Genomic DNA, 12,033 nt, shown 5'->3' on the forward strand with positions numbered 1-12,033 from the left:
GAGAAAATCAGAAATTACGTTGAGGTCTGTATTTGTCTCGGAAGTGTAAAGTTTAGTATTAAAGTTCCTGAAAGCGACATTAATTTTCAAAGGATCAGTTGTCATTTGACCAGAGTCCAGTTGTATTTCAGAAATGGCCTGTTTTGCTCTAAAGCCTTTAAGTTGGTTTGCCAATAATTTGTCCGTCTTGTCACCATATGTAGAGAAAGTGGCTTTATTTCTCATAAGGAGTCGTTCAGTATGGTGTGTAGAAAGCAAGTCAAATCTGGTCTTTAGCTCTACTCGTCGTTTGTGTACATCTGGGCATTTATTTTGAGCATATTGCCTATCAATAAGCCCAATTTGGTAAATTAGCTCATTCCGTTCCTTGTTTGCTTCACGTTTCATCCGAGCACTGTAGGAAATGATTTGTCCGCACAAGTAGGCTTTAAGTGCATCCCACACAATAAGATAAGACATTTCTGGAGTGGCATTCGTATCAATGAAAAAGGCTATTTCTTTTTCTGGTCCTCAGTTTAAACAGCAAATGCATTGTTCCTGCACGCAGGTGCATGTTCAAGAATGTAGCAGCACATCACTCGTGGTATTCAACTGCAGCATTGACAATGAGCTGAATACATCCGATACATCTAGTGACATTCATTGTTACACACAATTAAGGCATCATGAAGTTTGACATTTTATTTGTTTAAAATGATACCCAGTACAAAATGTACATTACTACCCTTAAGTTTATCAGCTCCCCTGAATAAAATATCTCGATCTGTTCAGCTCATGCCAGATAACAGTATCTATAAGATACACTAGATTGTAATTTGTTCATACAAGGGTTGGAGACAATGATACAGCAATAGTACCTTTAACATAAAAATGATCTGTAATAGTTTGGTGGGCATTTGGAGACTTCAAATACAATAAAACTATATACATTGTTCTGTAAAATTTGCATTGCAATCTGCCCACATATTACATAATTTTCAAATTCATGTGTAGCATTTTTTATTAGTTAACAAAAAAAGAAACATTTAACATTTATAAAATCTCTGGCGGCGAACTACAGCGTGTTGGTACAAAATCTCAGCAGGCTGCTCTCCAGCGATGCCCCAACAAGATGTATACAATGCACTTAGTATTCTTCTTCAGTTTCCTTTTTGTTAAAACAAGGCAACTTGTCAAACATAAATAACAGACCCTCTGAAACAGTACCTGTTGATGTAGAAGCTCATACACATTCATAAAAATGTATAAAATGATTAAAACTTTTTCTCTTAATACAAAACAGAAAGGTAAAGATGAGATGGTTGATTTGTGTTTCCACAGCATTCGATGAGACTGAAAAACATTACAGTCGGCATGCACTGGTTTCCATGGTAACACGTGTGATTCCTCACGAACAGACACATCTGCCTGTTCCTTGGCTTTGATTCAGTCTTTCACTCTCTTGCTTTAAAGCAATCACAGCATCAGCCTCAGTGACTGGTGGGACTCCTTCGCCCCGGCCTCTGGGGCTGAAGGATCCTCTTGTGGGAAAATCACCTTATCTGGTGTGTAGTCATTTCTCTTGAGATCTGAAGAACAAACAGAAAAAAGAAAAAAAAAAAAGAAGAAAAAAAAAAACACTTTCAGCCCACTTACATATTTATGATTCCAATTTTATCCTCCATCTTTAAAAAAGAAAAAGGAGTGAAGTTTGATGCCAGAGTTTAGAACAAGCAGAACATCAGCAGCTGTCTCTCACCGGGAAGTTTGAGTTTCCGACAGCAGGAATTGCAGTGATGTTTTGTGCGGAAGTTCCTGATGGCATCATCTCCCAGGTTGGCGGGTCCAAATATCATGTCATATGAACTGCAGGATAACAAATAAATAAAATTTTTAAAAAGAGAAGGAGAAAAAAAAAGCATAAAATTATTCCAAAGAGTTAAAGATGAAATCTTGTTTACTATGGATATTTTAACAGGATGCTGAATTTTGCTTACCCCTTTTCACCACTTTTTATAACTGATGGATCTGTCAGAATCTCCCCAACCCCTACAGAGACAGTTACAATTTCACAAAGAAGCCGTTTCTCATGTTATCTGTCCACTAACAAAAACTCAGTCCAACAGAATAATTTTTATGCTTCAATGGGCTAAATCTATGAATAGCAGCTTTACAGCAAAAACAAGACTAATACCTTCAGAAAATAAGTGCACTTCATCTGTAGATTTTGATCAGATCCCTAAACAAATGTTAAGATTGTTTCATGTGGACAAACAATAAAATAAAACTTGAAAGAAACAAGAGGCTCAACGATGCTGTAGCTCATACGACCCACTCTGAGAATTAGGAGTAGCAATTTTCATGTTATACTTTATTGACCATTGAATCTGACCTTTGACCTTTAACATTACCTTTACTGATGCTTTTAATGTAAGCCCACATGAAGAGCTTTCTGTAATTTTGATCCAAATTGGAGCACTGTAACTGATTGCTATGAAATTCATGAGGTGGCCAAAGAATCTGACCTTTGACCTTGAATATGAGCTAAATTGCTGCTTTAACATAGGATCACCTGAGGGACTGTGTGAAGGTTTGATCCAAATCAAACCATAGGAGGAGAGGAGAAGCAATTTTTTTTTTAAAGATAACAGATGCTGCGCCATGGCATAGAATAATCTGGCCACTGGCTGGCTGAGCACATAATTTTTAAAATGCTTCAACAATTTGAAATGTTCATAACTGAAGCACTGTATATGTGGTGTTCTGCCGGGCCCATGGAGTTCATACCCTGCAAGTCTAGCACGAGCAGCTCTCCGCGGGTGTACTCGAAGGTCCAGTGGCTGAAGGCCAGCATGGTCTCCTCCAGGAGGTTGGTTGGAACAATCTCGTCTCCGTTGTTGTTGTTGAACTTCCTGAACTCGCCTGTGATGCACTCCTCTATGGCAAACCACTGACCAGCAGAGTGACAGTAGAGCAGGAACACCTCCAGAAACCTGCACACAAGTTTTTTTTTAGTTTAATTTTACAGGTAATTCTTGGCTTTCTAACTAGGGTTTGGGTTGAAGTAATAACCCATTTCATAATCCAGAATGTCATCTTTAATTTGAGGTAAATTACATCTAAATCTGGTGAACCGTGTAGAAATAACAGTACAGCTTGTGTGGCCGCACATTTTAAGGGACCAAAAGTTGTCTGAGCAGCTGCAGTGCTGAGTCATTATTCCTCTCAACAGATTTACACAAACATGCTCTATCTGTTATTTATTACGTGTGATGTGTTCTATTTGTGATTGATTTAACCAAACTTTATGGGATACACAAAGCGTGACATGAAGTTTTATCCGCTGACTTGTGTCAATTCAGCAGCCAACTGTCTTCAAATTTAAACTAATGCAGCATTTGATTGCACGTCAGAAGTTGTTAAACAAACAGGCAGATACTCTGATTGCAGCACTTGAGAAGCTGAGTGAGGTAGGCAGTATGTGGTAGTGGTGCCACGCCATATCCAGCCACAACAAGGAACCACTCTGGTACATGGATTGCAGCCCCACCTCTCAAGAGCACCAGATATCTGCTGCTGCCTGGTGAAACCTGTGCATCCCTTTAGACCAGAGAAATGTGTCAAAATGTTGTGCTTGTCATTCCATGGCAATGCAAGTGATATTCCTCCTCTTGGTCTCCCCAAGTAATTGCTCATTTGACACGAAGTCATTCCAGCAGTATCCAAGGATCCTCTGAAGTGACCAGGAAACTTGTCTCACAACCCTACAGTAAGGCAGGGAGCACCAGGACCCTGAAGACTTGAACCTTCATTCTACTGCAATGACATCAGTATCACCAAACACCTGTGTGCAGTGACTCCATGAGCTCTTTCGAATTGTCTCCTGATCTCAAATGCTGAGGACGCAGAGACAAGTATGTCCCTGCAGAGACGAATAAATGTCTCTACAAGTTCAACTCTTTCGCCACATACAGACACACTTCTGATGGCTGAGTCCAGGAAGTCACTGAAAGTCTGGATCTTAGTTTTGATCCAGGACACTGACAAATCTAGACACTGATGTATCACTCAGCTTCTCAAGTGCAGCAATCAGAATATCTGTTGACTCCACAAAATGATTACAGCATTGTCCGTGAAGTCTGGGTTGGTCGAATCGCTGGTTTCTACAACCCTACCCAACACCCTATCTGTGCAGGTGCACCAGTAAGAGCAAGAACAGAAGCCACATTTTTTTGGTTTGAAATCAAGAAGCATACGACACATTTCATTTCTTGATAATGTGTTGTAAAACCCAACATGAGAACGAGTGCTGCAAACCTTCCGGGATGTGTGTTTACCTCGGTGAATGAGGAATTGTTTTTGGCCTGATTTGGTTGAAGGCAAATGTCAGCTTTTGAGCAGCTCGTTGCTGTTGGATTTCCTGGAATCACAAGAGGGACATGTTATTTAAATTCCATTTCTCACATCAGTGTAGCTTCTGTGTGGGGTGAAAGCATGGTGAATGCCCCAGAAATTGGCCCCTGAATATTTAAAAATGAAAATTACAGTAGACATAAGTGTAATATATCAAATGCTTTCTTAGCCAATCATGCAAGAGGAATGGCAGCTTCTGAGTCAGACAAGGTGACTAAGCTACTTCAGTGACCTTGAAATACCAATTATATACACGAAATACTAATTTCAAACATATTTGTTTGAAAAGTAAATGCTTTTGTCATTTTAAAAAACATTTTTAGTACTTTTAAAAGTAAAAATAAAACCAATTATTAGTGTTATCAAAGATTTGTCTCAAAACAAAACTAATTTGGTTTTACAAAAAAAAAAAAGCTATTGTTTGATGAACTGGATTGAGCATAGGCATGTATCATTGTGAATGAATAAATTTATTCGGCACACACAGACCCAAAATAAAGTAAACTCACAAGAAAACAATCCAACAATGCACCCATGTGCCCAAAAGGTTGTAGGCAGAAGCAAAAGCTTCTACAGTAAATGCCCACTACTTTAACCAAAAAAAAGGTAAAAATGTATATATACGAGGGCTGTCAATAAAGTGACGGTCCTTTTTATTTTTTTCAAGAACTATATGGATTTCATTCATATGTTTTTATGTCAGACATGCTTGAACCCTCGTGCGCATGCGTGAGTTTTTCCACGCCTGTCGGTGACGTCATTCGCCTGTGAGCACTCCTTGTGGGAGGAGTCGTCCAGCCCCTCGTCGGAATTCCTTTGTCTGAGAAGTTGCTGAGAGACTGGCGCTTTGTTTGATCAAAATTTTTTCTAAACCTGTGAGATACATCGAAGTGGACACGGTTCGAAAAATTAAGCTGGTTTTCAGTGAAAATTTTAACGGCTGATGAGAGATTTTGAGGTGATTCTGTCGCTTTAAGGACTTCCCACGGTGCGAGACGTCGCTCAGCGCTCTCAGCCGCTGTCGTCAGCCTGTTCAAGCTGAAAACCTCCACATTTCAGGTTCTATTGATCCAGGACGTCGTGAGAGAACAGAGAAGTTTCAGAAGAAGTCGGTTTCAGCATTTTATCCGGATATTCCACTGTTAAAGGAGATTTTTTTTAATGAAAGACGTGCGGACGGGTCCGCACGTCGGGACGCAGCCGCCGCGACGCTCCGCCACAGGAAAAACACCTCTGTTGAAAGCCTTAAGGACAAGTTGGAACGTCTCCAGCTGATAAACAATTTCTCATATACTCACTCCACTGAAAGCCATCAAAAGCCGCCTGGATTTTACAAATGGTTATCAACACAGAGGTGTTTTTCCTGTGCCGCCGCACCGCGTCGGCTGCGTCCCGACGCGCGGATCCGTCCGCACGTCTTTCATTAAAAAAAATCTCCTTTAACAGTGGAATATCCGGATAAAATGCTGAAACCGACTTCTTCTGAAACTTCTCTGTTCTCTCACGACGTCCTGGATCAAGAGCTTGAAATGTGGAGGTTTTCAGCTTGAACAGGCTGATGACGCCGCCTGAGAGCGCTGCACGACGTCTCGCACCGTGAAAAGTCCTTAAAGCGACAGAATCACCTCAAAATCTCTCATCAGCCGTTAAAATTTTCACTGAAAACCAGCTTAATTTTTCGAACCGTGTCCACTTCGATGTGTTTCACAGGTTTAGAAAAAATTTTGATCAAACAACGCGCCAGTCTCTCAGCAACTTCTCAGACAAAGGAATTCCGACGAGGGGCTGGACGACTCCTCCCACAAGGAGTGCTCACAGGCGAATGACGTCACCGACAGGTGTGGAAAAACTCACGCATGCGCACGAGGGTTCAAGCATGTCTGACGTAAAAACATATGAATGAAATCCATATAGTTTTTGAAAAAAATAAAAAGGACCGTTACTTTATTGACAGCCCTCGTATGTATATAAAAATCTACATATTCCCATAACAAACAAAATATAAATTAATCACTGAACTAAAATTTAAAAACACAAACATGCAAACAGCAGTGCACCAATAAACAAAACAAAATCAATAAACCTAATTCATCACACCATAACAAGTAATTAAATGACTTTTGTAGAGCCTTTTAAAGCCAAACAAGTTACTGAGTGATTTTATGTTATCCGGGCAAATTCCAAATATTAACACCTTTAACAGAAACACTGACTTTTTACAGTAGTTCGGATCTTTGATTTTTGAAATAATAATGTTCCTTGCAAATTATAACTGGAGTCCCCCATTTTAAACAGGCCGTGGACATGCTGTGGTAAAAGTTTATTTATTTATTTTTTTACTTCAACCATAATTTGTATTATGCTATAAGCAATCCGGTCCCAAAATTTTAAAATGTGTAAATAGACAAACAATGGGAATGTTGGCTCACAATATGGTTTATTACAAATATTTTTTATGGCTTTCTTTTGTAGTACAAATACTGAATTTGTATTAGTTTTGTAAGTCCTTCCCCAAATTTCAATACAATAGGTCATATACAGAACAAGTAATGAATGATATTAGGTAACTAATGAGTGTTGGGGGAGGAAGTCTTGTGCTTTATACAAAATGGCAATGGCTTTTGACATTTTTGATTTAACATAATTTATATGTGTTTTCCAACTTAATTTATCGTTAATGAAAACCCCAAGAAATTTAGTTTCACTTACATTTCAATTTCAATATCGTGTACTAGTAAATTTCTACATAAATTCCTGGGTTTATTTCCAAATATGATACACTTTGTTTTACCAAAATGAAGCGATAATTTATTTGAATCAAACCGTTCTTTGAACTTCTGTAGTTCCCTCTCCATCATGTTCACAACCTGTCCCAAATGATCCCCACTGCAAAACACAGTTGTGTCATCAGTATATAAAATGCAACTCACAAACGTAGAATCCAAACACATGTCAATATATAAAAGAAACAAAGGCCCAAGGACTGAGCCCTGGGGCACCCCACAAGTGCACTTCAGAAATTCAGAATTTATCCCACCAATATGAACACACTGATACGTATTGTGCCCCAAGAACTCATATTAGAAGGTACAACTGAGTTTGCTAAATTTTCCCCACATTAGCAAAATAATCATTAAAATGATCTACTATAGCTTTCTTTTCCTTAACAATTGTATCAGTTTTTGTGTAAAAATGTTGGATAATCTTTGACTTTGTTTTTTTTTTTTTTTATGATTTAAGAGCTTCCAAGTACATTTAATGTTTGCTGTTTTCCAATAAATCATGAATGCTGCCTTTTGCAAGATCACATAATATTGGTTAGCTTCTTTTTGTCATTGTGTCATTGTCAAAAACAATGTCGGACTCTGTAGTTTTCTCTGGGCCCCTCCCCAATTGGACCGGGAGTGACATGTTTAGCCACATGTTCTCCTTGAATTGCTGGCTGTCTGAGTGATGTCCAAAAAATAACGTGGGCTTCATAGATAATTGGCAAAGCTTCTAGGGAAAACCTGGTCTTGTTAGGAGAGATGGCATCCATCCCACTTTGGATGGAGCAGCTCTCATCTCTAGAAATCTGGCCAATTTTATTAAACCCTCCAAATCGTGACTATCCAGGGTTGGGATCAGGAAGCAGAGTTGTAGTCTTACACACCTCTCTGCAGCTTCTCTCCCCCTGCCATCCCCCCAATACCCCATCCCCATAGAGACGGTGCTTGCTCCCAGACCACCAATAACCAGTAAAAATCTATTTAAGCATAAAAATTCAAAAAGAAAAAATAATATAGCACCTTCAACTGCACCACAGACTAAAACAGTTAAATGTGGTTTATTAAATATTAGGTCTCTCTCTTCTAAGTCCCTGTTGGTAAATGATATAATAATTGATCAACATATTGATTTATTCTGCCTTACAGAAACCTGGTTACAGCAGGATGAATATGTTAGTTTAAATGAGTCAACACCCCAGAGTCACACTAACTGTCAGAATGCTCGAAGCACGGGTCGAGGAGGAGGATTAGCAGCAATCTTCCACTCTAGCTTATTAATTAATCAAAGACCCAGACAGAGCTTTAATTCATTTGAAAGCTTGACTCTTAGTCTTGTCCATCCAAATTGGAAGTCCCAAAAACCAGTTTTATTTGTTATTATCTATCGTCCACCTGGTTGTTACTGTGAGTTTCTTTGTGATTTTTCAGACCTTTGTCTGACTTAGTGCTTAGCTCAGATAAGATAATTATAGTGGGTGATTTTAACATCCACATAGATGCTGAGAATGACAGCCTCAACACTGCATTTAATGTATTATTAGACTCAGTTGGCTTCGCTCAAAATGTAAATGAGCCCACCCACCACTTTAGATCTTGTTCTGACATATGGCATAGAAATTGAAGACTTAACAGTATTCCCTGAAAACGCCTTTTTGTCTGATCATTTCTTAATAACATTTACATTTACTTTAATGGACTACCCAGCAGTGGGGAATAAGTTTCATTACAATAGAAGTCTTTCTGAAAGCGTTGTAACTAGGTTTAAGGATATGATTCCTTCTTTGTTATGTTCTTCAATGCCATATACCAACACAGTGCAGAGTAGCTACCTAAACTCTGAGTGAGATAGATTATCTCGTCAATAGCTTTACATCCTCATTGAGCACAACTTTGGATGCTGTAGCTCCTCTGAAAAAGAGAGCCTTAAATCAGAAGTGCCTGACTCCGTGGTATAACCCACAAACTCGCAGCTTAAAGCAGATAACCCGTAAGCTGGAGAGGAAAAGGCGTCTCACTAATTTAGAAGATCTTCATTTAGCCTGGAAAGAGAGTCAGTTGCTCTATAAAAAAGCCCTCCGTAAAGCTAGAACATCTTACTATTCATCACTAATTGAAGAAAATAAGAACAACCCCAGGTTTCTTTTCAGCACTGTAGCCAGGCTGACAGAGTCAGAGCTCTATTGAGCCGAGTATTCCTTTAACTTTAACTAGTAATGACTTCATGACTTTCTTTGCAAATAAAATTTTAACTATTAGAGAAAAAATTATTCATAACCATCCCAAAGACATATCTTTATGTTCGGCTGCTTTCAGTAATGCTGGTATTTGGTTAGACTCTTTCACTCCGATTGTTCTGTCTGAGTTACTTTCATTAGTCAATTCCTCCAAACCATCAACATGTCTATTAGACCCCATTCCTACCAGGCTGCTCAAGGAAGCCCTACCATTAATTAATACTTCGATCTTAAATATGATCAATCTATCTTTATTAGTTGGCTATGTACCACAGGCTTTTAAGGTGGCAGTAATTAAACCATTACTTAAAAAGCCATCACTTGACCCAGCTATCTTAGCTAATTATAGGCCAATCTCCAACCTTCCTTTTCTCTCAAATTCTTGAAAGGGTAGTTGTAAAACAGCTAACTGATCATCTGCAGAGGAATGGTCTATTTGAAGAGTTTCAGTCAGGTCATCATAGTACAGAAACAGCATTAGTGAAGGTTACAAATGATCTTCTTATGGCCTCAGACAGTGGACTCATCTCTCTGCTCGTCCTGTTAGACCTTAGTGCAACTTTTGATACTGTTGACCATAAAATTTTATTACAGAGATTAGAGCATGCCATAGGTATTAAAGGCACTGTGCTGCAGTGGTTTGAATCATATTTATCTAATAGATTACAATTTGATCTTTGAGAAATTGTCCTTAGGTGTGCGTGTGTCTGTGTTTGTTTGTCTATTTGTGGCCCTGCGACAGACTGGCGTCCTGTCCTGGGTGTACCCCGCCTCACGCCCTATGACTGCTGGGATAAGCTCCAGCGCCCCGCGACCCTTAATTGGACTAAGCGGTAGAAGATGGATGGATGGATGGATTACAATTTGTTCATGTAAATGGGGAGTCTTCTTCATGGACTAAGGTTAATTATGGAGTTCCACAAGGTTCTGTGCTAGGACCGATTTTATTCACGACTGGTAAAGGGAGAGAGCTGGCTGATATGATGGAGAGGAGAAAGGTAGACATATTGTGTGTGCAAGAGACCAAGTGGAAGGGAAGTAAGAGCAGGAGCATCGGCGGTGGGTACAAGTTGTTGTACCATAGTGAGGACAGGAAGAGAAATGGTGTTGGGGTCATTTTAAAGGAAGAGTATGTTAAAAGTGTGTTGGAGGTTAAGCGAGTGTCTGACAGGGTGATGAGTGTGAAGTTGGAAATTGAAGGGGTGATGATGAATATCATCAGTGCATATGCCCCACAGGTAGGTTGTGAGATGGAGGAGAAAGAAGATTTCTGGAGTGTGTTAGATGAGGTGGTGGAGAGTGTGCCAAAGCATGAAAGAGTGGTGATAGGAGCAGACTTCAATGGGCATGTTGGTGAAGGGAACAGAGGTGATGAGGAAGTAATGGGTAGATATGGTATCAAGGATAGAAACGGGGAAGGACAGATGGTAGTTGATTTTGCAAAAAAGGATGGAAATGGCTGTGGTGAATACCTACTTTAAGAAAAGGGAGGAGCACAGGGTAACATATAAGAGTGGAGGAAGGTGCACACAGGTGGACTAAATTCTCTATAGGCGATGCAAGCTAAAAGAAATCACAGACTGTAAGGTGGTAGCAGGAGAGAGTGTCACTATGCAGCATAGGACAGTTGTTTGTAGGATGACTTTAGAGGTAAAAAAGAAGAAGAGAGTGAAAGTTCAACAAAGGATCAGATGGTGGAAGCTGAAGGAGGAAGACTGTTGTGTGAAATTTAGCGAGCAGGTGAGAGAAGCACTGGTTGGAGGGGAAGCAATTTTGGACAACTGGAAAAGTACTGCAGATGTGGTGAGGGAGACAGCTAGGGCAGTACTGGATATGACATCTGGACAGTGGAAGGAAGACAAGGAGACTTGGTGGTGGAATGAAGAGGTCTAGGAAAGCATAAGGAGAAAGAGGTTGGCGAAAACGTTTTGGGATAGTCGGAGAGATGAAGAAAGTAGACAGGAGTACAAGGAGATGCGGCGTAAGGCGAAAAGAGAAGTGGCAAAAGCAAAGGAAAAGGCATATTGCGAGCTGTACAAGAAGTTGAATAGTAAGGAAGGAGAGAAGGACTTGTACCAATTGGCCAGACAAAGGGACAGAGCTGTAAAGGATGTGCATCAGGTTAGGGTGGTAAAAGATGCACATGGTAATGTGCTGACAAGTGAGGAGTGTGTGCTGAGAAGGTGGAGGGAATATTTTGAAGAGCTGATGAATAAAGAAAATGAGCGAGAGAAAAGGCTGGATGATGTGGTGAGAGTAAATCAGGAAGTACAAGAGATTAGCAAGGAAGAAGTGAGGGCTGCCATGAAGAGGATGAAGAGTGGAAAGGCAGTTGGTCCAGATGACATTCCAGTGGAGGCATGGAAATGTCTAGGAGAGATGGCAGTAGAGTTTCTAACCAGATTGTTTAATAAAATCTTGGAAAGTGAGAGGATGCCTGAGGAGTGGAGACGAAGCGTACTGGTTCCTATTTTCAAGAACAAGGGTGATGTGCAGAGCTGCAGTAACTACAGAGGCATAAAGCTGATCAGCCACAGCATGAAGTTATGGGAAAGAGTAGTAGAAGCTAGGCTTAGAAAACAGGTGAAGATCTGTGAGCAGCAATATGGTTTCATGCCGAGAAAGAGCACTACAGATGC

The 12,033-nt window shown here is 39.9% G+C and overlaps 1 protein-coding gene across 1 annotated transcript in view; it reads right to left on the minus strand.

Annotated features, from left to right (window-relative positions):
• Positions 1 to 666: 666 nt before the first annotated feature.
• trpm7 (transient receptor potential cation channel, subfamily M, member 7) overlaps positions 667 to 12,033 on the minus strand; it is a 165,365-nt gene continuing 153,998 nt past the window's right edge. Inside the window, 5 exon segments of the mRNA XM_034186905.1 lie at positions 667 to 1,568; positions 1,739 to 1,845; positions 1,977 to 2,028; positions 2,767 to 2,972; positions 4,317 to 4,399. Coding sequence (XP_034042796.1) covers positions 1,456 to 1,568; positions 1,739 to 1,845; positions 1,977 to 2,028; positions 2,767 to 2,972; positions 4,317 to 4,399 — 561 coding nt within the window. The 3' untranslated portion in view covers positions 667 to 1,455.

This window comes from Thalassophryne amazonica, chromosome 2 (genome assembly GCF_902500255.1).
Source record: "Thalassophryne amazonica chromosome 2, fThaAma1.1, whole genome shotgun sequence".
In the NCBI taxonomy this organism is placed as follows: Eukaryota; Metazoa; Chordata; class Actinopteri; order Batrachoidiformes; family Batrachoididae; genus Thalassophryne; species Thalassophryne amazonica.